Genomic DNA, 27,763 nt, shown 5'->3' on the forward strand with positions numbered 1-27,763 from the left:
ACAGTTCCAGCCTATTTCACCTGATTTGGTGGGGTAGGAAGACAAATAACAGATGCCTAAATAGTAATGTGGTATAAGTTCTGTGAGAGAACCTCCAAGTAGGTCTGATGGTGATTTGCATGAAACTGGCATTCAGGAAGTGTATGGCTCTTGTCAAATTGGATGTTTGTAGATTTCTTCCGATTGGTCAAGTAAATGGTGGAATTGTCAGTTTCCAAAGTAAACCCTGATGGTGAGATGAACTCAGTCTGACATGTGGCTACATAGGTGACCTGGTACCATGACAGGGAGGCATTCAACTGGATGACATAGGAACTCTCTGTAAGCCTTCAGAATCAGGCAGACCTTGACCTAATTCAGACTTAGCACTTACTAGCTCTGTAACACTGGTTAGGAGACTTAACTCCTCTGAGCCTCAGCTTCCTACATGGTGAAATGCAGATGAAATGGAAAAATGGAAAGAAAAAATAAATTGGAAGTGGACGTGAAGCTCATGGCAAAAAGCAGGCATTCAATAAACAGTAATCATATATGAATTCTCCTATAGGCTTGGATCTACCAAAATAATCCAAGATTGCAGGGGCAATGTACTTCAATAGAAGTGGAATCATTCGTGAAATATATAATTTGTTTTCTAAAAGTCAGCATAGCAGTGTTTTGTTCGAGAAGCATCTGATATAATGATTCTAGCCTGAGAATTTCTCCCACATCCGTCTGACTTTGATCATCCACACCTCTAATTATTGCAGATCCTGGGTGATTCTGATCCTCATCTTCTACCTTCTCCAACCATTTTTCTTCCAAATGCACAAAAATTTTGGTCATTAGCCAGGGGCTGATGTGTTTGTTAAGGTTCCTGGGCTCCATCTTTCTAGGCATGAAAACCGTATTGAGATTAATGCCTGCCTCCACCCGAGGTTGCCAAGGGGTCTGCTTGTCAAAACCATGAGCCATCCTAAAAAGGTAGGAGTGGAGGTCACCTGAAGAAAAAGTGCAAATCCAAATCCCAGAGCAAAGCCAATCATTAAAAAATGAATTTCCGTCTTGAGTATACAAAATGTCCCTGGAAAAAGTGGTTTGTGTCTAGAAATTTCATGTCTATATTCAATATGTTGCATTTCAAGCAGCATTTCTACTTTGATCCTTTGAGCTCCTTTAATACATCAGATGGGTTTTTAATACCCATAGGAATATATAAACCCTTTCCAAGCTAAACAAATGGAGGGCAAGCTGGAGAGTTAATAAACACACATCTATAGGGTTTTGGCAACTTGCTAAGCCACTTCAGGTGCAGCACTGGGCAGCCCAAGGGAGGAACAGACGGCTCTTTGAGGTGGGGTGGTGGGCGTCACAGCAGAACAGTCATCGAGATGGAGACAATGCACCGCAGAAATGCAGCACGCAAACGTCAATAGTGTGGATACAGCTCTGCACTCCTCCATTCCACATGCAAATAAACATTCTAAAAATATTCCTTGGCTCTGCTGGTCTCCTACCCTCCGGCATGGAAGAGGAAAGCCTCACTGTGTTGTGAGCCCAGCCAAACTTCCATGTGCTCCCACCCGGCTTTCCCACACATTAAGAAATGTACAAATGGGAAATTGTTTGTGAGACTAATTCATGTCAGGTAGAGATCTGCCTAGTCATTATAGACATGTGCCCCTCTCATTTTGCATCACGGACTCTCAAGGGAAAACAGTAATTTACAACATTTCCTGTACTAAAACGTCTCCAAACATTGCTTATCAAAGGGCAAGTAAAGATAACAACATCTACACAACAACGGCCATTCTAGCTGGAGCCTCAAAGTTGTAATCATCCTTGAGTCTGGAAATAGGGTACTTTTTTCCTTTGAGCATCTGAAAAAGAGAATCAGTGAAGTCCTGTCTCCAGGAAAGCGCTTCACTGAATTGAAATTCAGAAGAATTGGTAGAAAAATCAAGCAGAGGTTTTAATCCCAATTATTCTAATGTCTTTGGACCACATTCTCATCTTCTGGCACTATTTCAACAATTCAAAATAAAGCTCTGAAGATAAGCATTTACCTCCCCTCCCCTCTTTTAAAGTTTAAAGCCAAGATGTTTTTAGCAACCACAAACATACAGCAGTAACTAGGTTGTTCACTGTAAGAGCTAGCACTGAATTATTCCAACCTGGCATCACACCCATAACATAGAAAGAAGGTAGTCTTTATTAAGGGATGAGTGGCACGTCCTCAACATTATATGCCAAATCATTGAAAAACTTTCAGATTTGATAGAATTAGGTTTTAATTCTTTTGTGATGGAAAGAAATCACTTTTAGGATCCAGAAGTTATTACGACCACCTTATGAGATGTAGAATAGAAAGCAAGAACACAGAGAGAAGGAGGCTATCTCCCCCCACACATGGGCTTGGACACTGTGAAATTCAAAGGAAGTATTTTGACTTGAGTTATCCACAGCTCTCCACATTACCAGCCAACACGGCAAAGTATAAATGACTCTAAGGGAAAATCTAGAGGAAAATAGGATGCACAGCCCTCAGTCTCCAAAGGGAAGAATTTGACCCTTGGTGTTAATCTCACTGTAGAGTGGAAAGTTGTCTTGTTTAGAAGTGAACTAAGCCCATTTGAAAAGGTCAATGATTTTTTCATGGGAAATTGAATCACATTTATTTACACATTTTAACAAGATTGAGTACAGTAGTTTGGCAAGGATCTATAGAGCAGGAGATACAAAAATATTTCAACAAATTAGCATCTACTTGCAAATTAAGTGGTTAAAAACTGTTACATTTTAACGCCTACAAATTATATTATTCATGATGCTAATATACTCCCACTGGCAAAGTCTGCACCTAATTTGTATAATGAAGTATCTGATCGCTATTGAATACGTGTAGTCCTTGATTCAGAATTCCAAATTTTTTATGAACCAAGAGCTCAAGTAGATCCAGGAAGTGGCAAAAATCCAAGATCTACTTTATCGAGGACAGTCTCGTTGGAGTAAAAACCTGACCAACGACTTTTCCTGATTGAAACTATTAGATTTACCTTCCAGGCTTAGAAATCTGGAAGAGGGGACTGACTGGAGTTCTGTGGTTTTCCTACATCCCTGTCAACACAGATGGGTTTGCGGATTGTGCTCTATAGAAATATCCCCTGTTTATGAAGCATTTACTCTGTGCTGAGCACTGTGCGAAGGAGGAGAGTTATACTTTTTTTAACCCACATACAGATCCTATGAGGAAGGTATTATGCCCCCTGGGAGATGCAGAGTGAAACCCAGAAGGTTTAAATAATGGATTAATCTTTGCACTATTAAGTGTAGTCGCTCAGAGTGAGTCCAACCCCAGAGTCCATCCTCTCAGCCTTTACTCAAGGAAGACGCCATGTCCTCCTTGTACAATGGATCCATTTTACAGCTTGTTCCAGAAGGTCCGCTTGGTAAGATCACCTGCAGGGCATTCGCTGACAACAGTCTGAAGACTTGCAGTAAATTGCCCACCCAGCACGAGACCTCAACAGGAAATTGGAGTCGTTTGTAGGAAAATGGAATCCCTGAACTATGGTTCTCTGAACTGTAGCCCACGAAACATGTCAACACAGCTTCGAGACCAATTACTTTCTTTCAGTTTAGTGGATAAATGAAAGGCGCGGGGGGAGAAGTGATGAGAGAAGAACCGTGGAGCCCCAGCTTCGGGGTCTTCCAGGAAGACGAGCAACGCCTGTGTTCAGATCCCAAAGTGAAACTGATGGCAACATAATTTTTATGAAAAGTGATGAGTGATACTACCAAAAAAGAAGACACACACAAAAACAACAGAAAGTCTAATTTGCTTTAGAAATTAATGTCTTGCCAGCAGTGAAATGTGACAAGATTTTTAAAGCTCTGGCATTGGAAATGTTACGCATGTTTAATTTTATTTTTGATTTGTTGTTTTTCTTAACCGGCTATAAGCAGTTAACTTAGCAATTGATTTTCATTCCAAGAAAACCTTTGTGGATCTCTTTCTCGGCAAAGGTTGAGAGGGTATCAAGAAGGAAAGAAATATACTGGAAAACAGTAAAACATTACGTTCTTTTTAGATATCCAGTTTTGTTAAACATGTTGACAGTCACAAATGCCCAGAAAATATGGGCTGAGTTGTTTTCGATTGCTGTTTGAATAACAGATTAATTTAATAATCAGTGGGATATTGAATGACAAAAATTATTGGTTAAAGCGGCCAAACCACCAACCCTAATGACATTCTTATGTAAATTCCTATTTTCTTTTAGGCTCCTGCATTCTTAATAAACCCTATATTTTTGAAAATCCTTTTTTAAACATTGCATACTGTCCCTCTGTTATAATATATCTGTCTATGGTATAGACAGATAAATGTCCGCTTTTAGAGTTGCCAATTTGACGGTTTCTATTTAGAGCAACTGAGTCACCTCTTGATGTTTTTTCCATATAAAACCATCAAGTGACTGTAGAAACAGGACATAGAAATGGAGTTGGGAGCAGTTAGTCTTCAAAGATCGTTGGAGACCAAAAAGACTTTTACAACATGGCTAGAACCACCTGACATGGTTTCCTGAGTTCCAGCAAAATGTTTAGGCATCAAGGTCATCTGATTTCTTCCAGGAGATGGGAAGATTGTTAATGACAGTCCACAAGCAAACTGCAGCACGAAGCATGTTCCCGTGGGAAGTGCTCAGTTCTTTGAGATTGTTGCTCTATGGTTTGCCGTTGCTTGTGGAGGAAAGTAATCGCTGCCTTGAGAATGGTTTGTAATGGACACAGTTTTGTATGTTCCATTGCGGGAGGCGAGATGTTTTTCTTTGAAAAAGATCTTAGTGCATAATTTCTGAAATACTATAATTTTCACCAAACTCAGTTTCCAACTCGCTCCTGGCCAAACGCTGTAGAATCGTGTTATTTTTGAATTTCACTGCCCCTGACCTGAAGTTACCTACAAAGTTGGTCAAAAATTAGTAATTGTCTTAGAGAACTGGTCCTGCGAAATGTCATTCTTTCCAGGCAAAGGTTGACAAATTTCTACAGGAATTAGATGTAAAGCAGATGTGCAAATTTGGTTTCCTGGTTGCCACCAAACCTGTTGGTCATTCTACTTAAAAATCTACTGGCCATCAAGAAGGGAAAGATGACAAAGATCAAATAACATTATTTTCCTCCTTAACGTGTCACATTCCAAGAATATAAAGCTCGTACAAAATGCAAAATGTCATCTTCATAAACACTTTGATAAATAGTCGGATATATCTTCTAATAAATTTTATTTCATAAAATGGAGCGAGAAAAAGGGATATGCAAATGACAATAATAAAAGGACTCAAACCTTCAAAAGCATCCAACCAGACTATTTGTTTATGAGCCTATTTTTATATGATATGAGCACTATATAGTAATTTTATAACAAAGCCTCACAAAGATTTTTGGATTAGGAAAAAAATGGTCATGGATTGATTTCTCCTTTGACTAGTTACCCCAGTCTGTTCATTTCTAATCTCCAGAAAGAGGAGGAGGAGAAACATATGAGATTTTTCGCTCCATTAGGACCAGAGCGTGTGTGCTGAGGGGAAAGGGAGTCCAGGGGGGCGGCAAATGACCTATCTGAATCATGAGTTTCTACTGCAAGAGGCCACCACTGTCACAATTTTTGCTGTCATTTCTCCCATCATCTGGAATCTGATCATTCTCCCTTCCTTAAAATTTTTCTGTTGTTCCACACTGGTGTTAGAGTAGCATTTGAACTCCTTCAAAGGACTGGTTGTCTTTGACAGGATCAAAGGCACAACACGATATGGCCCTTACTAGTTCCTTGTCCCCTCTCGCTTCTCTCCTCACTCACAGCAATGTGTTAGCTTCCTTGAACTTCTAACAATTTGTTGAACAAACCACAATTTCTGTTGCTTACAGAAGGCTCTTCCCTCTGCCTGATACTCTTACCTGCTAACTCCTCTGTATCTGTATCTAAGGGTCTTACATCAAATGCCACTTCTTCCAGGAAGCCTTCTCTGACCACCCCAAGCTTCCCTTCAGTCCTCTTGTGTAACATTTACTCTTTACTCCTGGCACTAAGCATGGAGAGTCAACATTGCCTAGTTAGTTGTTTGTAAACTCCATGAGGGCAGGAATCATGTGTGCCTCATTCATCACTGTCTCCCCGCAGCATAGTCCAGTGTCTAGGACATAACAGACAGCTGAGAAATGTTCACTGAAGTCCTGAGCTATCTTTAATTTTTTTCCGAAGGCCCTATTTTGTTTTCCAAGTTAATTTCTTAGAAACCTCCTTCAAGGTCATTCATACATCAGCCCTCATATCTTATGAACTATATTGCCATCTTCACAAGTTAGTCATCAGAAATAGGCAAAAATCATCTATGACGTTCGAAATCAAGAGAGTGGTTATCTTAAAGTAAATGGTGGTTGCACTTAGAAGGGGGTAAGTGAGGGGCTTCTGAGGGGCTTGAAATGTTCTTTCACTTGTTAATCTGAGTGCTGGTTATATAGATGTGTTTACTTTGTGAAAATTAAGCAAGCTGCAAACTTACGATTTGCAAACTTTTCTGTATGTGCTATACATCAATAAAAAGCTTACTAAAAAAGAAAGGAAAAGCACAAGTTCCTATTCCTCTCCCAACTCAGACCCCTGAGCCTTTATTGTTTTACTTCTGTAGTGTATGACTGAGCTGCTGGGTGGTGGTCTTGAAAAGCAACTTTGAAAGGAAAATCCTTCACAGCCTGCAGTGTCATTTCACTGCTGTCAACAAACTGTATGCGGCCTTACTCAACTTCCCAACCTCCTGTAGTCTTCAACCCAGCAGGGAATTCAAGCTCTGAAACCGACCGGTCATGCCGGGGGTAAACACCTTGAACGTCAACTTTGTATCCTATCCATCCTTGGATTCCCCAAAGCACCAGCACAGCTTCTGGGCCACAGCAGGAATGCAGTAACCTCCCACGGCATGAAAGGTAGTCTTCTCTTTAGTCTGAAAACTTTAGGTCACTTATTTTAATCAACTGCATTCATATCTTTGGTTTCTAATTATGAATCAATAGGAGAAAAAATATTGCTTGCCCCAGCGATTGTCCATCTTGGTTCTATTTGTTTTCTCACTTAGAATGGAAATGAGAAACTAACTTACTTCACAAAATGTGATCACCTGTCATTCACTAAGAGATACTGGCCACCTCGTAGAAGTTGTAGTTATGATGATCGGGGATATACTATCCCTGTGGTCAAAAAGGTTCACAACCATTGTTAAATCAGGGGAGTCTGCTTCACAGAGCCATGAATTGTCAACACTCCTTAAGTTATACATGAACTTTGGTCATCTGGGATATAGATCTGTTGTCCCTTTTTCTACAGGGAACTCTACAGTAGTGAAGCGATGTTAGACTATGAAATTGAAAATTCACATTTCAAGAGAATGGTTTATCAGGGTTAAAAACTTTTTATACTAAGTTGGTATGGTAGTATGCTTGTATTAAACGTGGCCGTTTACTGAGTACTTATACTGTTCCAGGCATTATGCTAAATTCACAACATAAATTTTTCCACTTAATTTTTACAAGCCTATGATACGTTTACTATTATTATCTCCCAAATTATCCAGGAAGAAGCTGAATTTCAGAGAGTTTAGGTTCTTGCTCGAGGTCGCACAGTCAGCAATTGCTGGAGTTAGGACTCACACTCTGAACTCTGGTCCTGTGGATCCTGCACTAAACCAGTATACTTATGTGCTTTCTTGTGGTGGCTCTGGAAAGTCCTCAGTCAGAAGAGTAAACTATAACACAGCGGACTGGGCAAATACGGAGGCCATTCAGCTCTAAACACTTAGACATGCATGCAGGCTGGATGAAAGAGTAAAACAAAACAAGCATGTTTTGAAGAACTTACAAGAAAAGACACTAAAAGCCAACTTGCACATTTATAGCTAAGTGTAAAAAGCTGATAATCTGGCGCTGTCTGGGGCTCTGAATGGGAAAAAGAGGATTAGCATCAGAACTCGAAATATAAGCCTAAACTATATGCTGCTTGGGAGAAATATGTCTTGTAATTATATGATGCAGAAACTCCTAACTACAAAAATTGACATAATGACGATTCCCAGGCAGTCAATACCAATAGGATACACGCTTGAAACCCAAATGTAAACCTATTGTGAAGAGAAACTCAAGCACTATTCTCGTCCCACAGAAACAATAATTAATAGTAAAGATGAGTTCACAGGCACAAATGACAAAGCACATGAGCAAGTAATCTACCAGGAAAGAAAGCAGACACAAGAAACAAGAGGATGGGTACTCCCCAGATTTAAACTGCTAAAACAATCTTAAAGGACGCCTTTATAATTAGGTATAGAAAACTTAAGAATAAGACTCTATATAAAAGAATACACATAGCTTTTAAAGGAGCAAATAAAATTTCGAGAAATAAAAAGAAAGACATCTATATTAAAAATTCAATGGATTCTTTAAGCAGCAGAATAGACACAATTAAAGGAAATTAGTGAACTCTAATACAAGTGTAAGGAAATTATCCAGAATAAAGTACATAAGCAAATAGAAGTAAATTTATATCTAGACACACTTCAGTGAAATTTCAGAGTGTTAAAGAGAGAGTACACACTTTATAAGCCACCAGAGAGGGGGAAATTTAGACTGTTTACCGAGGTGCAAAGCTAGAAGGCATAAGACCATGGACTGTATCTTCAGAATATTTCAATTTAGACACTATGGAGTTAAATGATGGCTGCAGAGTACATATTAAATAAGGCATTTCTGATAAAGGAGGAGAGAATTTACCACTCCAGATCATTCCTGAAAATAACTTCTACAGAGCTGGAAAAAAAAAAGCAATGGTTTAAGGAAAAAAAAACAATGATTAAAAAACCAATTGGTAAACACCTCATTTACTATAGACAGCAACAACTACGATAAAACACTGGGTGGGTTAAAAACACAGTAGAACTAAAATGTTAGACAATATTACATGAAGGGGTGAGAGGTAACCCAATTATAGTTCTGTTTTTGTTTGTTCTGGAGGAGGAAAGAGATCCTGACCGAGTGAAATATGTTTAAAAGGGGTAACCACTAAAAAAAGGAGTGATGGGCCAGCCGTGTGGCGTAGTGGTTAAATTTGGCACACTCCGTTTCAGTGGCCTGGGTTCATGGGTTCGGACCCCAGGCACAGACCTACACTGCTTGTCAGCCATGCTCTGGCAGTGACCCACATACAAAATAGAAAAAGACTGGCCCAGATTAGAGCTAATCTCCCTCAAGCAAAAAAAGAGGAAGATTGGCAACAGATGTTACCAATCTTCCTCAGCAAAAAAAAAAAAAAAATATATATATATATATATATATAAGAAAGGAATAGAGAAAACTCAATAATCCAATAGAAGGCACACACACACACACACACACACACACACACAAAGAAAGCAAGCAAAGAAAAAGCTTGGGGAATTAGAAAGCATATAAAATGACAACAGAAATAAATCCAAACTTATTGGTAAGCAGAATAAATTTTAAAAGATTAAATCCACCAATAATAGAGGTAATGAAAATTTCAAATTCACTTCTATTCTATTTATAGGTCAAAGTCCTAACAAAAAATGACAAAAAAGAGTTGAAAATGGAGGGAAGGGGGAAAATATCCCTAAAAATATTACCAAAAGAATAACTACTATATTTATGGCATTAGCAAACAAGGTAGATATTAAAACATAAAGCACTTTCATGTAAAGAGGGTTATTGCCCAGTGATGAAAGGAATAACATGTTAGGAAGCTATACCCATCATGAACAGAGCTGTCCGTGGTAATATAGCTTCAAAATATAGAGAGAAAAATGAATCGAATGACATGAAGTAGCTGAAAAATCCCTAAGCCTGGTAAGAGATTAACTGATATCTAAAATAGACCAAAAAATAAAAATAAAATAAGGGAAGTTTGAAACACAATTAACACACTTGAGCCAATAGATATATTAATATATTAAAATATATTAATCCTCTACCCAGCTATTAGAGAATGAAACTTCCTTCAAAAACACATGGACAAGTACTAGAATACAAAGCAAGACTCCACACAGACTAAAACATACATGCTATACAGACCATAATGTCATTTAATTAGACATCAATAATAAAAAAAGATAGCCTCAAAACTCATATATTAGGAAATCTTAAAATGCTGTTTAAATATTTACAGATCAAAAAAATTGGGAAATTTGAAAACTGTCAGGGCTGGCCCGGTGGCGCAGCAGTTAAGTTCACATGTGCTGCTTCTCAGTGGCCCGGTGTTCGCCAGTTCAGATCCCGGGTGCGGACACGGCACCGCTTGGCAAAAGCCATGCTGTGGTAGGCATCCACATATAAAGTAGAGGAAGATGGGCATGGATGTTAGCTCAGGGCCCGTCTTTCTGAGAAAAAAGAGGAGGATTGGCAGTAGTTAGCTCAGGGCTAATCTTCCTCAAACAAACAAACAAAGAAAAAAAAGAAAATTGTTAGAGTTGAATAATAATGAAAGCCCTACATATTTAAAAAAAATTATGGAGATAAACTGGAAGGCAGAAAGAAATTATATATATCTCACTCTAACATATATGAATGAAGTTGAAAAAGCTAAGCATCAAACACAGAATGTTAGAAAATAAAAAATAGAGTAAACACCAACACCATAGAAGAAAGGTAATAATACAGATAGGAGCAAAATAAATGAAATAGCATATCAAAGAAACAATAGAGAGAGACAGACAAACTAAATAACGGTTCTTTGGAAAGAAAAACAAAAAAACATCTCTTCGGGTATAGAGAGAGAGGGAGGGAGAGACGGAAGGGGGACACATGGGAGGGTGGGAGGGAGAGAGTTAGAGATGGAGGGAGGGGAAAGAGAGGAGGAGGGAGAGGGAGATCGATTTAAAAAGGGGCAAAGTCACAAATATGATAGCATTTTTAATCAAAAGAGAACACTATTAACACAGGCACGCAATAAACTTGAAAAGCAAGATGAAATAGGCAATGCTCTAAGAAATATAATCACCAAAATTATTTCAAAAAGATACGGAAATTCCAAAGAGATCTCTAACCACTGAAGAAACTAATTCAGCAGTTGAAAATTTACTTACACACACAAACAAATAAATAAACAAAAGCCCATCAGTCACTGGTAGTTTTATGGGTAAGCTTTACCAAACCTACAAGAAACAGATAATTTAATCTGATACAAAATGTTAATGATATTACAGAAAGAAGGAAAACCCTCCAAGTAATTTTGTGACAATAAAATGACCTTAATAGCAAAGCCAAATGACAGTACAAGAAAGGACGAGTACAGCCCACCCTCCTTTCTGAGCACAGATGCAAATGTTCACAATGCAAGACGAGCAAATGAATCTAGTAATACGATTTTTGTTTTTTGTTTTTTGTAATCATGACAACCAAAGTCTATCCTGGCAAAGCAAATACATTTTCACATTAGACAGCCCATCTACTCTTAAAGATATTTATAGTATATTGATACAATTCAGGATTTGAAATTTTTAAAAATTATATCAATGTACCTCAAGTTAACAAATTAAAATTATTTTCATAATAGATGTAAAAAATTTTTTTGATAAAATTCAACATCCATTCAAGTTTCAAACACTAACAACAGCAGCAAAAAACACTCTTGAAAGGTTTTCTTTAACTTAATAAATAGTTAACTACCAAAAACTTACAGCAATTTAGAAAATGGATAATAGTTATGGTTTCACTACATTGTGAATGTACTTAATGCCCTTGAATTGTACACTTAAAAATAGTTATAATGGTAAATTTTATATTATTTATATTTTACTACAATTTTAAAAATTCTATAGCAAACATACTTAACATGAAGTTATTAGAAGCAATCCCTTTAAATTAGGAACAAGACACAATTGTCTTCTCTCACTGCTTCTATTCAACAATGTGTCAGAAGTCCAGTGCAATAAAACAATAATTGAGTATGGAGATTGGAAAGAAAAATTTTCACAAATGATATTACTGTGTATGAAGAGAATCCAGACACAAAACTATTAAATCTAGAAGAGCAGTTAGCAAGTGGATACAAGACATTTAATACACAAAAATCAGTGATGTTCTCATACACTCAAAATTACCAATTAGCAAATGCAGTTTTAAATATATGCCCTTTCTGATAGCAGGAAAAACTATAAGCTGTCTAGGTATAAATCTGACATAAAATTATAAAACTATATTGAAAGGCATGTAAATAAAGAGATATACTTAGTTTGTAAGTGGGAAGTTCCAATATCATAAAAGATAGCAATTATCTTCAAATTAATATATAACTTGCAGCAATTTTAATCAAAACCATAGAATAATTCATGGCAATTAATAAGCTGATTCCAAAATTAACATGAAAGAGTAAAGAGGCAAGAATAGCCAAGAAGATTTAGAAAGAAAATAAGGAAAGAATGTCTGTTCTCTTAAATATCAACTCATTGTATACAGTTATAATAATTAAAGAGATATCATGTTGACATAGGTATTGGCAAACCACAAAACCTGGAAACAGATCTGCATATAGATGGGAACTCATAAATTGGAAAATGAAGACTATTTGATAAAAAGTGCTGGTTAACGGGCCAACTACATGGAAAAGGACCAAATTAGACCCTATCTCTGCCACTCACAAAAGTAGATTCCAGTGGGATTAAAGTCCTAAATGTGAAAGGCAACATTTTAAAGTATTGAGAATGAAAATATATGAGAATATAATTATGACATTAGGGCAGAGACTAGTTTCTTAAACAAGGTACAAAATACACAAATCAAAGAAGAAAATAGGAATAAATTAGACTATATTAAAATAAAAGCAAAGGGAAATGTCTATGCATCTAAAGACATGCACAAAAAGTGAAGGGACAGACAAAGGAATAGGAAGACATACACAAAGCTTAGCACTGCAAAGAAACCATACCTGAGACATAGAAAGAACACCCCAATCAGTAAGAATAGATTCATCACCCAACAGAGAACTGCCAACAGGAATGAAGAGGCCAGAAACCCCACCCAAATAACCAATAAAACCAGTAAAAGAGACCCAACCTCATTAGTAATCAGGGAAACTCATATTAAGCCACCACGAAATTATTTCCAATATGTCAGATTTCGGTGAATCCTGAAGGCTTAGCGCCTTCGATAAAGACACCTAAGGACTTTGCTCAAACCCAGAGCTGAAATTGCCAACTGTCAATCGGGAAAACACCCATTAGGGCTTATTCCGACTGTCCAAAAACTGGACTGAAAATCGCCTATGTTCTAGGATGTATTTTCATGCATTTTGAACACTTCCCAAACTCTAAATGATCTAAGAAAGCCAAGTGGTGTTTCTTCCAAGATGATGGAAATACTTCCTCACACAAGAGGGCAGCCATGTTTCCATCTCTCCATGTGATTGCGTGCACGCCAGTCACTGGCGCATCTGGGAAAGTTCTATCCTGAGCAGAGAGGGGAGGGGACACTTACTTGGAGCAGTCTTCACAAGCAATGTTCCCTGAGGTTTCCTTGATGGTGCGCTCAGAGACAAACGCTGGATATTCAGTATCACAAGGCTCCAAGGTCTGCTTCAATTTCTGGGCTGTAGGGATAAGGAAAAAAAAAAAACGATAAAGAACACAAGGCACAGGCTTTATTGTGACTGGCAGCTCACAGTAACTCAGAACGCAGTTCCGCTCCTGCTGCCCTGTGATTTTTCTAGGCACAGCATAATGCATTATTTTCTAATTAGTCAAGTGATTTCATCTGCCAAGCAACTCTATAAGCTATAATTCCTCCAGCAGTTGTGTTGGCTTGATCAACTATCATTTATGCATCACAAGAATTCTACTTTCTGGGATAACGTCAGCCACCAGGTCTCTGACCTCAGACTTACTTGAACATAGCAACAACACATATGTGTATCTGAATAAATGTAGAAAATATAAGTTACACCATATTATTTAGGGTGAGACAAAGGTCATGATACAATTACATGGTTTTATTACAGAAACAAAATTGAAATATGGAATAGTAAAATATGTAATGTCTTTGAACCACAGCCATGAACCTAATCCTACTATTATGAAGTTCCTTGTCCAGTAATACAGCACTAAATAACCTGGTACGTGGATGAGTCCAGAGGAGGCACTTGGTAAGGGCCTGGTGGTTGATTAAATAATTGAAACAAGTTATATCCAGTGAGCAAGTTCTAAAACCTCTCTAAGCCTCAATTTTTTAAATTTGTAAAAGGGAGATGATATAGTTCTATCAGAAGTTGATGTGAGAAGTAAATGAAACAATATATGTTGAATACTTAGTACAGTACCTGCAACACAAGCAGTACTAAGTAAATGTCAATTAATAACAATAATAGCAAAAACAACAACAAAAACAATGCTAGCATTCTAATGAAGCCATTATGACATTAAAATGATGATCATGACAATGATGACAGATACTATAGCATTGTGGTTAAGGGTGAAGTCAGAGAAGCCTGGGTTACGAATCCCTGCTCCATTGCTTCTAGCTAATCCTCAGTATTCTCATCTGTAAAATGGAGATGCTAGTAGTACACATGTCTTCACAGGTCTGCTCATTAACATTTTCCCAGTAGAACGCTTGTAGGTTTCCAATGCCCAAACTTCGTACAAAGTTTTTGGCTGATGTTTATACAGAAATACAAATATACATTTTTAAGTATATATTTTTATATATAATATATAATTTACATTTTCAACTCCAAAACTCAATAGGATTTTGAGAAAATGATGTTTGGACAAAGTCTCAAGTTATATTCCAAATACAACTGGTGGGAGGTCTGAGCCATGGGTCGATGTTTTGTGGACCATCACCCAAGAGGCTGCTGGCATTAAGGGAGCCATCACAGGGCGATTGAATACAAAACATCTGTTTGGTAACAACCAGATAATTGTTAGATGATCAAGAAGCCATGTTCTAAGCATTTATATCCTAACGTGATTGCTTTTAATATATAGCCTTTTTACTGAGCTTTAATTTGAGGAAATTGATTGAGGGTTTGGGGTTGAAGCATACTGCATTGTAATTTTTCTTATTTAAAACAAAAAGGAAGTGGATTCAATCAGCTTTTTTAATGCATAATATGATTTCCAGGAACTGGTCACTGACATTAAGGGGAGACGCCCATTCTAACTCACAGGGTTGTTCTGAGGAATAAATGGACTAAAGCGTCTACAGCTCTTAACGGAGTGACACCTATGCACACTTTCACACATGTGTGCACACACACACAGCCTTCATGAAACGCTAGTTGTTAAAGAGTGTTATATCTACATGTCAGGAGTTGGGCTAAGTGCGTAGTAGCCCAGAGCACAAACACTGGGAGTTGTGAATTCTGCCATTGCTGTGTGACATCAGGTGAGCTTTTAACCTTCTACACCTTAGTGTCCTCAAATGCAAAATGAGAATAACAGTACGAACCTCACACGGTTGTTTGAGGACAAAATGAGTTAATACATGGGAAGTGGCTGGTATATTATGAGTGCTATTTAAGGGTAGATGCACACTGCTACCATGACTTCTTCTACCCGTCTTATTTCATTGAATCCTCAACTGTTGGCCTTTTGAGCCATTGCTTTTTGGCTGCCACCCTGACTCCTGACTCCTCCTGGTCCAGTGCTGATCGCTGTCATGCTCCCAAAGGGCCAGGTCCCAGACACTGTCTGTCCCCTGTGCCCTGCAGTGCTAGCTCATAGGAAGTGTCATTACATGCTTGCTGAAAAAACCAATACTTCTCCTGAATGGCACATTTCAGGAAAATAAAACAGACAAAGGAAATGTGAGAATCTCAGTCCCTAATGACAAATTGCCTGGCTTCAGGTGGAAGGTTGGTTTTAGGTGGCCCAGGCCCAATGGTAACAACACAGAGAGGGCTTGGTAGGAATTGGGTGGGAACACCATTCCTTTCCCAGCTCTTTTTCAATGACCCTGTTTTTGTCGGGAGGAAGTCTTTGTTTAATCCTAGGAAATTTTGACTATCTTTCTTTCATTTTCATTTTTCTTTCATTTGTTCTTCTCTACTTAAACCTCAGGAGGCCAAATACAAAGCTCAGAGTATCTGGCTACCATTTGGTGACACTGCTTCCCTGGCTCCTGTTGTCACAATTGATTACTCTGTGCAGCAAGCGATGTGGACCTTCAAGGTGAGAAGCTTCCTCTTAACATTTACTTATTTAAATGCCAAAGAGTGAGTCAGTCAAAAAGAAATAAAGATTAAGTAAATAAAAGCACAGATCATAAGTGCATATAGCACAAACATGCAGATGGCACATAATAATGTAACGATGGTAGCAGCTAAATTTATTAAGAAATTACTGTGTGCCAGATGCTGTTCTGCTTTACATGTATTAATTTAACAGTAAAACATGACAAAATGAAAAAAGAAACTATGAGGGAGGAACAGTTGTTATCTCTGTGTTGAGGGTTAGCGAATGGAGGAGAGGACTGAGTAAACTGCCCCATCACCCAGTAAGTATGTGGCAGAGCCAAAATTTGAACTTGGGCTGCCTGGCTCCAGCACGTATATATTTAACTGCTCTGTGAGGTTTGGCCAATGAAGGAAAGGAAGAAAGGTCTTTGGGGGCAGGCTGAAAGAGGCTGCACACGTGACTTAATAAGCCCAACAATTGCACCATCTCTAATTCTAGTTGTCTGGGCCCAGACACAATGGAATGAGTCCAGTTCTCTCAATGGCGAGACTCATTTGACTCTGATCCTTTCTGGAGATGAAATTCTTGCTCCTTTGACAATCGTAGGGCACCCATTTGATGTGGTGATAACCCGTTGAGTCTATTTGCAGCACAGCTATAGATTGGCTGAAAGTTGCTTGATGCGCTTTTGGGAAACACAGAAATTATCATATAAAGCCATGGCCACATTTAATCTAAAATAACATGGTTTATTATGAAAACCTTTCTTTGTCTGGAGCGCTATGGAAAACACCACATATATTTGCTAGTCATTACTGTTTATGGAATTTCAAACCAATAACTAAGGCTGCCAGCGATCTAATGGGTACTGTTTTAACTCCTAGGCATTTAAAACTCACTATCTTACAAAGGTGTAGGTACACAAGGATCATGGAGCTCAGCTAGACTGATTTTTTTCCAGAAGGGAAAACTGAGGTTCAGAAAGCAGACATAGCCTGCCTTGAGTCCCACAGAAAGTGACTCGCCACGATCATCATTTATGTTAACAGCAAAACCTCCACCACCTTCGCAGCCAATCCTCACTAAGCACTTCCTTTATACCAAACACCATGCTAGGCCCTTTGCATGGACGGAATCCTTACCACCACGCAGTGAGTGAGGCCCTGCTGCTCTCCTACTTTACATGTGAAGAAACTAAAGCTCAGAGAAATGAAGATCTTTCCCAAAGTCACACTGTTATTATAAGTGATAGAGCCCAGATACACCCAGGAGGGTGTCACATCCTGTCGCCTACACTCTTTGCCATTACACTGCTCTGCCTCCCACCCCACTTATGCTGGATGTCTCAAGCTGAAGCCACCATGACCTATCACTCACTCACAATGAAGCACCCAATGGAGCATCCACACAATTGAATTTCTTTAATTTTCCCTTAGCAACAAATGTCCCTGATGAGAATAACTGACTTGAGTTCACAGTAATTATGTGCAGACAATTGGGAATGAATAGAGTTGCCATCTGAAAAGCTTTCCTCTTCTTTTGTCTCTGTGAATGCACCCCCATTCATAACTGGGTGCCAGCAAGCTCCATTCTCTTTGTGCAACTTCGCCAAAATGATACCTTTGTGATAATCAAGCAGAAATGGGCTTCCACAGTCCCCTTCATCAAGGAAATGAAGCAGATAAACAGTGTAATTATGGATTCCATTTTTAGCTAAACAAAGACGTATGTCTCAGCTCAGGGTCTTTATCTAGTAAGGGAATGGTAAATTTAGAACGAAGAAACCTTGCAAGTCAATATCATTATGGTGGTTGAAAGTTTTCTCTCCTTACACTGGATCTAAGATTTACATTTACATTTAACAAAGATATCCAGATGATAGCAGCCCCATGAGTGAGTTCATTCACTCCCATTTGATTCAGTTTCTTCAACTATAAAGTGGAAAAAGTCATAGCGCTGTCCAGCAGAGGGCTGTAGGCCTGAATGAGACAATTCATATGCAGAACCAACTCAACCCGAGGCTCAAAGAAGGGCAGCTGCATCCCTCACCATTCTCTAGCTGAGGCGGCAGGTTTGGGTTTAGGTCTGAGCCCAATATCTATTAGCTGTCTGATTTAGGTGCCTCAGAGAGGTTTAGTGACAAATTCTAGCAGTCCCTACCCCTTAGGCATGTTGAAGGGATCTGAAGCACTGTGAAATGGAAAAGCACTATATATTGCCACACCACGTGTTGACAATATAATTATTTGACAAGTTCTTTGCACGGTCTGTGTGAAGAAGGTCTCCAAGTGTGGAGATGACTTGGAATTATCTATTAGAGTAAAAGCTTCCTAAGACAGAAAACAAGAGAGCTGAAGCATCGCATTATTCCTCTTAGGTAACATTTTGTCCACTGTTGTTCCAGGTGGGGAGGGGGAAGCAGGAGAGGGGACGTGGAGTTTCAGAATGGGAAGCTTCACCAGTTTCTGCGACCATCAGGATGCAAAGTCCATATTCTCCTTCCTTATTCATCTCTCCTACCCTGCACCCCTCAGTCTACACCAGACTTTCTCAATAGTGGCACTATTGACATTTTGAGTCAGATAATTCTTTGTTCGGAGGGGCCGTCCTCTTGTGTGTTGTAAGGTGCTTAGCCGCATCCCTAACTTCTACCCACCGGATGCCAGGAGCACTCTCCCACCCCAAGTTGTGACCACCAAAAATGTCTCAAGACATTGTAGTGACCCCTGGCAGGCAAAATTCCCCCCTGGTTGCAAAACACTGGTCTAAGTAAAGATCCCAGTGACTGGCACTCAACAAAACCCTAACAACTAAGTGTCAAATGTGAAGGACCGGAACAAGAGTGTGGGCAGATACCTGTGGCAGCAGGCCATGGGGAAGGGCAGCAGGCCAAGGCGACAATGGGGGAGGGGGGAATGGAGATGGACATGAAGGAGTAGGCATCCTCACGCTCACCACTGAAGCCCCTCAGCCAGAGGTGGGTAGACACACGGCCGTGAAGAGGAATGCCAAAAAGTAAACCCTGAAGATGACCAGCCTGCTGCCCTCGGCACTGAGCACACTCAAGAAAGAGCCAGACGTATCAGCCAAAAAAACCCACCACCACTCAAAAGGTGAGCACTGCCCTTCCTCCCCCGCACCGCCCCCTCCGCCCCCCCCGGCCTGTGAGTGGAGCCTCTGCTCTGTGCCATGTCTCGCACATGGGCTTTGCACACACTGTTTAATTCATTTCTCACAACCACATTATGTCTGTTGTTATCTCCATTGACAAACAAGGAATCCAAAGACCAGAGAGACCAAGTGACATGCCCAGAGCCTCACAGCCAGCAAGCAGCACAGGAAGGAGGCATGGCTCCAAAGCCAGGGTGCTCAATATTCCAGACAAAGCAGCCTCTCGAGGCTCCCAGAGCTCAAAGCCTGACTGGGAAGGAGCAGCGATTCGTCCCCAGGACTGGTGCTGCAGAAACAGCAGCCATTTCACTGACTTCCAATCCATTCTCTTGGCCGCTATTGACCTTTATTCTTTTTCTCTCTTTTAATCTCATTTATCTTCTTCACCTCTAATAGTAAAATGTGGAAAAGCTGGTCAAAGAAAAGAAAATAGAAAAAGGTGACAAACACCCATTTAGTAGGTTCCTTCTCATCTCTCTTTTTCAAATTACGTGCAATTTTAAACAAAAGCAGGTTCACGCTCTAGGTAAAATTTTCCCTTGCGGACAGGATAGTCTTCTCTCCTAATTCATATTTTGGTCTCTGCTTACTGATTCCCCATTGGCCATTACTGATTATTGACCCTAGTTAATTCCTCAGCCTCCTTTGCCCCACCACTGGATTTTTTTGGTGGGTATATACAGTTTTATATATTGTTTTTCTTGCTATATTACTTAACTTTATGAGAATTTTGTACCTTGTTAAAAAGTTTTCAGATTCCAAAGAAGGCATACAGATGGCCAACAGGTACATGAAAATATGCTCAACATCACTAATCATTGGAGAAATGTAAATCAAAATCACAATGAGATATTACCTCACACCTGTTAGGATGGCTATTATCAAAAAGACAAGAAATAACAAGTGCTGGTGAGGATGTGGAGAATTGGAAACCCTTGTGCACTGTTGGTAGAAATGTAAATTGGTGCAGCCACTATGGAAAACAATGTGGAGGCTCCTCAAAAAATTAAAAAGAGAACTACCATGATCCAACATTTCCACTTCTGGATATACATCCGGAGAAAAAGAAAACACTAACGCAAAAAGATATCTGCATCCCCATGTTCATGGCAGCATTACATATAACAGCCAAGACATGGAAGCATCCTGAGTGTCCATCGACACATGAACAGATAAAGAAAATGTGGTATGTGTGTATATATATATACACACAAACACACAATGGCATATTATTGAGCCTTATGAAAGAAGAAAGTCTCACTCTTTGTGACAACATGGGTGGACCTTGAGGGTCTTATGCTAAGTGAAATAAATCAGATAGAGTAAGACAAATATCATATGATCTCACTTATATGTAGAATCTAAAAAAACCCAAAATACAAAAAACACGAACTCCGGGCCGGCCCAGTGGCACAGTGATTAAGTTCACACATTCCGATTCTGCAGCCCAGGGTTTGCCAGTTCGGATCCCGGGTGCGGATGTGGCACTGCTTGGCACGCCATGCTGTGGCAGGCGTCCCACATATAAAGTAGAGGAAGATGGGCATGGATATTAGCTCAGGGCCAGTGTTCCTCAGGAAAAAAAGAGGAAGATTGACAGCAGATGTTAGCTCAGGGCTAATCTTCCTCAAAAAACCTCCACAAACTCATAGATACAAAGAACAGATTTGTGGTTGCCAGACGTGGGGGTGAAGGGTAGGCAAAATGGGTGAAGGAGGTCAAAAGGTAGAAACTTCTAGTTACAAAAGAAGTCATAAGATGTAATGTATAGCATGGTGACTATAGTTAATGACAGTGTATTGTATATTTGAAAGTTGCTGAGAGAGCAGATCTTAAAAGTTCTCATCACAAGAAAAAAATTTATAACTATGTATGATGATGAATATTAAATAGACTTACCATGGAGATCATTTCACAATATATACAAATATTGAAACATTACATTGTATACCTGAAATTAATATAATGTTATATATCAGCTGTATCTCATTTAAAAAAAGTTTTCAAAAACAGAATCTTGTTAAAATGTCTCCCATGCCTTTCTGTGGATGGGCTATAATTTATATTTAAATGCTCCTATTGTTCATCATTTAAGAGTTATCAGCATTTGCAATCATAAAATCCGTGGTGATGATTATCCTGTCATAGAATCCTTTGTTCCTGTCTCAGTTTTTTTCCCTTAGGCTACATTTTTAGAAGTGGGATTATGGGCACTCACTGTCATTCAAAACTGGTACAAACCTAGCAGGAAGGGGCAAGGATTGAGCCCACAGCCTAAGGACAGCGTGTATGTGGATGAAACAGAGCATTGGGGTCCTGTTCCACTGGGCTGTCAGCTTCCCAGGATAGAGCCAACTCTGAACACAAGGATCAGAGGCCACTCCATGCAGGCACACGCATGCATAGACTCTCTGCAGATGTTGCTCCAATTTATACTCTAACAAGAAACGAGTGAGTTCCAGAATTTAAGCAAAATGGACCAATTTTTGAGTTACAAAGCTATGACAACAGCGACCCTTATAGCTATCCCCGCCAAAAGAAAGATTTGTGAGGGTATTTAGTAAGCAAAAATGGACCATCTACAATGTATTAATCACCAGTCAGGTGCTTAAGGGATAACGATGGTTAAGACGTAGCACCTGCCATCAAGAAATTCTAGTTTACTCTGAAACAAAGAAAGGGAGGCAATAAGAGTGCAGAAGAGCTGGAGGAATGTGTGAGCTGACCCGGACAGAGGCAAGAAGGAAATGGTGCTAATTCTTCCTGAGACAATTGAGGGAATCCAGCCCCTGGGGGAATGCTGATACATTACTAATCTACCTCTTTTCAAATGATGGATAGTTTAAAAAATAATAATAATAATAGCAGCAGTCTGCTAGTCCTTGGTATCCCAGTTAAACTAAATGGACACGAATGAAAGCATGACAGGAATAAAGAGCAGAGAGCATCTGAGAAACAAGTGACTGAACAGACGGGGCAGACAGCTGGAAGCGACTCTCATTAAAGAGCTTTGGTTCTGTAGGGCATGGGGACTCGACTGTTCATCATTGTCATGGCCAACAATGTCATCACCACTATTGTGAATTAATTACAGCTGCCATTTTTTGAGGACTTCCTATATTCCAGTCACTGTGTTCAGCATACAACATGATTTATCTCATCATTAAATACACACATGCAGACACACACAAATGATAGAAGATTAATATTATTTATTATTTTCCCCATTTCGCTTACTATGGGGAAACGGAGCCTGGAAAAGATCAGCTAACTTGTCAAAGGCCAAACCTCGGAGCCAGGACCCCAACCCATACTGACCTAACTCCACAACTCATGCCTCTAAGCATTTCTACTAATTACTGCTCAAATCATTAACTGCTTTTGAGGAGGGAAAGTAATATTATAGGATTTATATTTTATGAGGGTAATTATACAACAAAACATCAGAGTGGTTATCCATTCATTCAGCCTGAGAAAGGTAACGTGTCTGTCTCCCTTAGATTTTTAGCACTGCCCAGGAGCTTTGTGAAGAATTCACCTGTGCAATGTATGACCTCAAAGCCTTAATTAAGGAAACAGGTCAAAGTGTACATTGAACACGGGCTGAATGAAGCCTGTGGAACTTTTGTCAGACGGAACAGCGCTGCAGTTAGTTAGCACAAAGGGTGCCTTTTGCTGACAGAGATGAAAAATCATCACTTCGTCCCGGGTAGTTTTATGTGAGCACGTCCTTGATGAAAAGTACCAGTGAACCCAGGATTTATCGCTCTGAGCCAGGAAACAGAAACCAGTTGCTGCTTACCTTTAGCTGTTATATCTGAGTGCCACCAACTGCAGAGGTTAAATTCCACCAGGAACCTAAACAGGTGATGGAAAAGCCCAATGTTACTAGGTCATCCACACCCTGAACAGAACAGCGACTTTTTTTTTTTTTTTTTTGAGGAAGATTAGCCCTGAGCTAACTGCTGCCAATCCTCCTCTTTTCGCTGAGGAAGACTGGCCCTGAGCTAACATCCATGCCCATCTTCCTCTACTTTATATGTGGGATGCCTACCACAGCATAGTGTGCCAAACGGTGCCATGTCCGCACCCAGGATCGGAACCGACGAACCCTGGGCGGCAAAAGTGGTACATGTGCACTTAACTGCTGCGCCACCGGGCCAGCCCCAGAACAGCGACATTCTGTGTTGTTGAGCATTGCTCACCTCACTTGAAAGAATGACATCACAATCTGGAGATAGTAACATGGTTGGTTCAGTTACCACTGAATTTTCACTGGGCTTTATCTTACTTGTGAAAGGCTATTTTATCACCAATGCCAGCCACACTCTGAAATCAGGTTTACCTAGTATCAAGGACTCTTTTAAGAAATACCCTGCTTTACAGGAAGAAATAGTTTTCTAGTTATAGTCTGAGTCCATAGTAAAAAGTCAACTGCTAAAGGGCTTCCTCTGCCTAGGGTCAGAAATACAAATAGGATATTCTCTACCTAGACTATGATTGGCAGTAACAAAAGCAGCATTCAAATTTTATACTGTAACACAAACTTGTTCAGCTGTGTGTGTGTAAAGGCAGATGGAACAAACTTCCCTTTATGAAATTATGCCACAATGCAACTTCATAAAAATCCAAATTTTCTAGTGGCCGGTTAGCTTAGTTGGTTGGAGCATGGTGCTAATAACGCAAAGGTCGCGGGTTCGATCCCCGTATAGGCCACGGGTGATAATAATCTATGGGGCCAGCCCGTGGCGCAGCGGTTAAGTTCGCACGTTCCGCTTCTCAGTGGCCTGGGGTTCGCTGGTTTGGATCCCAGGTGCGGACATGGCACCACTTGGCAAGCCATGCTGTGGTAGGCATCCCACATATAAAGTGGAGGAAGATGGGCACGGATGGTAGCTCAGGGCCAGGCTTCCTCAGCAAAAAGAGGAGGACTGGCAGTAGTTAGCTCAGGGCTAATCTTCCTCAAAAAAAAAAAAAAAAATCAAATGTCTCAACGAATGCAAAAGCAATATAAACCATCCTCCAAATGAATGGAAATAGATCAAAATTCAGTCATTTCCTTTTCAGGCTCGTGGCTACTATGTCTAGCAGCTCACTCTCAATCCGAATCCCACTATTATCTGATACTGTCTTTTCCGTCTCATATATATGTAAAACTTACTTCCCACTTCAAATTATAATATTAAGTTAATAGATTATATTGAAGCAATAAAGAAGACAAAGTCTGTTCACCAAATGGCAAGAAATCTGCCTTAAACCCACAGAACTGGAGCCTTAATGGGGAAAATAAGAATGAGAGAGCTTGGTGCAGCTTGAACGATCTGGTTTCCACGCTTGTCCATGGAATTCCTCCCTTTTGTGTGACACACTGTTTCTTGTGTCCAATATTTTGTCTGGAAGTCAAGCCTTTCATCTTTGTGTCATTTCAAGTTTGACCTAAGTCACAGATCCATCCAGCACCCTCCAAACAGGACCATAATTTGACAGGATAAACAATGAAATCACACCTGAGAAAACCCCCCAGCCCCTGGCCCACTCCTGTACAGTGCCCCGCTTCTTGCACAAGCTGAGACATCCGAAGCAACACAGTGGACAGCCCTGGTAATTTGTTCTTTTGACCACAGCCCACCCAGGCTGCATTAAAAACAGCCTGACATCTATGTTAAATTTAACAGTAACCACAATAAATAAATTTGGTTTGTGTATTGCAAGCTGTTAGTCTGCGAAACAATGACATAAGGGCATAAGCAGTGACCATGAATAACTTAATAAAAGATCATTTTTGGTCTCAATGTTCAATATTTCAAGATGTTCAATGAGTATTATGAATCTAATGGTTACTGAAAGCATGAAACACAGTCTCCCAATCCACTTTATAATTCAAAAAGAAAAGCAATAAAACTTTTTAAAAATGCAGCAAATTGTACTTACAAGACAAGTTCTGTCATTATCCATTTTACTGCAGCAAGGAAGGCATTATAAGGCTGAAGAGAAGAATTCAGTTCATTAAAAACAATGTATCACATATAAAATTGGTAGTTTAACTCAAGGCTTTACATAAAGACAATGTTATTCTTCTAGAGAGATTGATATCATGTTAAAAAACAGTGAAGCTCTAGCTAAAAGAAGAAAATGGTTGGATACTGTATCCCAAAACTAACATTTAAAACTTTGAACTCCCCTGTAGTGTGATGTGATTTACAAGGAAAATAAACATGATCTAATATGGGGTTATCTCTGGGAGGAAAAAGGAAGTTCAGCAAACGATGCTTAAACCTTTACCCTCCAGGGGCTAATATTTTGCAGCCTAATGCTGAGGGGCTCGAATCATATAACTAATTTCAAATGGTAATTCACAGGGCTGCCTGTTGCAAAGGTGATTCCCTGTTCCCCATCACTGTATGTCATTCACTGAAAGAAGCAAATATTGCATATACTTGATTTTAATGCTGCCCATGAATTATGTAGGATTTAAGCTGTCTTTTCTCACACTTACATATTTGGACTTGAAAAAATGATAACCATATAAACATGTGATTTTTTTCCTTGCAGAAAATCCCCTTCACTCCATAAAAGAAGGCATTGACAGCCTAATCTTTATTTCAGAATATTTTAATTAAAAAAAGCAGTTGGATTGTTTACTCTGTGATATTTCCTATGTGGATAATTCAATTTCCTGAATTCTGGAAAAAACCAAGTCTCCCCCTCAGTCGATTCTTTGTACCTAGGTATGCCAGATATGTGAGTGGTGGGTGGACCTGAGAGACAGGCAATGACATTGGCAAAGCCCGGGCCCCAGATGGCAGCTCTAGAAAAATCTCAGAACCTTTTGTGGTTGCATTTAGGTATCAGAGAATTCAAACGCCAAATCCTCGTTTATGAAGGGATGGCTGCTTAATCCTACCTGTGACCATTTTGATGATAAGGACTAGAACTAGGAATGGGGAGATTATCTAGATTTAAACAAAACAAGAGCCAATTTAAATACCCTTAACCATTCTTGAAACTTCCCTATTTCCAGCCAGCCAGTAAATGAACAGAACAACAACAAAAATCCACTGGGGTTACTCCCAGCCCACCCAGAGTTCAGACTGCCTCTCTCTCTGATTTGACTAAGTGTGTCAACATCATTACCCGAATCACAGGGCCCGCAAGATTAGGGTCAGATAAGGATGTGAACGATTAACTATTTACTAAAAGCAAATGCAAACTTGCAGTCCTGTGGTTTTGCCATTCCATTTCTTATGGCTTGAAAAATAATCATCTTTCTTTAAAAAAGACCGGGAGGGTCAGACCACAGGACCGTTCTGAGTCTTTGTACCTGCTGGGATGGGTAGTGATATTTCAGTGGTCCTTGGTAGTGTGGCTCTGAGGGAGGAGAGAATGAATAAAGGGATTAAAGAGGCTTTGGAAGTGGGGCAGGGCGGGCACAGGGGCAGCTCACCCTGAGGCCAGGGGAAAGGGCACTCAAGCATTCCAGCCAGACACTGGTTTGATGTATGGGTGAACAAAGGGATTATGTAAATACGGATTACAACTTTAAATGCATATTATCATTCAGAAGGGTAAAGCCATTGAGCTTTTAAGCCTAATAATGAAAACATATCTTGGGAACATTTTAAGCCTGGAAATAGCATGCTAAGGTTAGGAAGTCGGCTTTGGAAAGATGTGTTGATTGTCACTAAAAAGCTGTATTTTTCAAAATGTCCAACTCTTAGTTCCAGTTGCATCTCAGAAATTTCCCAGCTCCAAATCATTTCTTGTTCCCTCAGTGTAGGAGAACCATGTTAAATATTTGGTTTTTAAATAATCCCCTTGAAAGATCTTACATCTGCAAATGAGAAGGTGTATATTTATATTTTAAAGCCAAAATGGCTCTCAAATTTTGTGTTTCAAACCAAATTTTAGGTTTAATTTTTAGAATTTAAAAAATGATAACATGTAAGGGTGATATTTATACACGTGCTGGACTATATTGAAGTATCTATATCTATTTTTTCTGTGTTTTCAAGTTATTGGTGGCCAAACTTACATTGCTTGCACACTGTAAATTATATCTTTTAACTGGGAGTAAATTAAAACAGTTAATTTCTGGCGGTCTGAAAGCCAGTTTCTAGTGATACGATAGCTATGTTGACTGATCCTCAACTGGGACATCATCATGTATGGAACCAGCTCCAGGGACATGACATTGAAACTCAGCAGCAGCGTGTTTAGCTTAGAGAATCTGATCGAAATGTGAATTTGTTCATAGGCTAACAGCTCTGCTACCAAACAGAAGGAAGACCTCTGTTGACAAAACCAAATTCTCTTTTATATGAGAATGAGAGAATCAACAAAACTTCTCCCCTTTTCTATCCACCAAAAGGGTTAATCCA

The 27,763-nt window shown here is 39.5% G+C and overlaps 1 protein-coding gene and 1 non-coding gene across 2 annotated transcripts in view; one reads left to right on the forward strand and one right to left on the reverse strand.

The window, feature by feature from the left end:
- CACNA2D3 (calcium voltage-gated channel auxiliary subunit alpha2delta 3) overlaps positions 1-27,763 on the reverse strand; it is an 824,272-nt gene that overhangs the window by 25,253 nt on the left and 771,256 nt on the right. The window contains exons 33-35 of the mRNA XM_044754812.2: positions 25,317-25,369; positions 23,188-23,243; positions 13,516-13,627 (exon numbers count right to left, since the gene is read on the reverse strand). Of these exons, the coding sequence (XP_044610747.1) occupies positions 13,516-13,627; positions 23,188-23,243; positions 25,317-25,369 (221 nt within the window). The remainder of the gene's footprint in view (positions 1-13,515; positions 13,628-23,187; positions 23,244-25,316; positions 25,370-27,763) is intronic.
- Positions 24,028-24,101, forward strand: TRNAI-AAU (transfer RNA isoleucine (anticodon AAU)). Its single transcript has one exon. It is a non-coding gene; the product is annotated as a tRNA-Ile (tRNA).

Source organism: Equus asinus, chromosome 21, assembly GCF_041296235.1.
Source record: "Equus asinus isolate D_3611 breed Donkey chromosome 21, EquAss-T2T_v2, whole genome shotgun sequence".
NCBI lineage: Eukaryota > Metazoa > Chordata > Mammalia > Perissodactyla > Equidae > Equus > Equus asinus.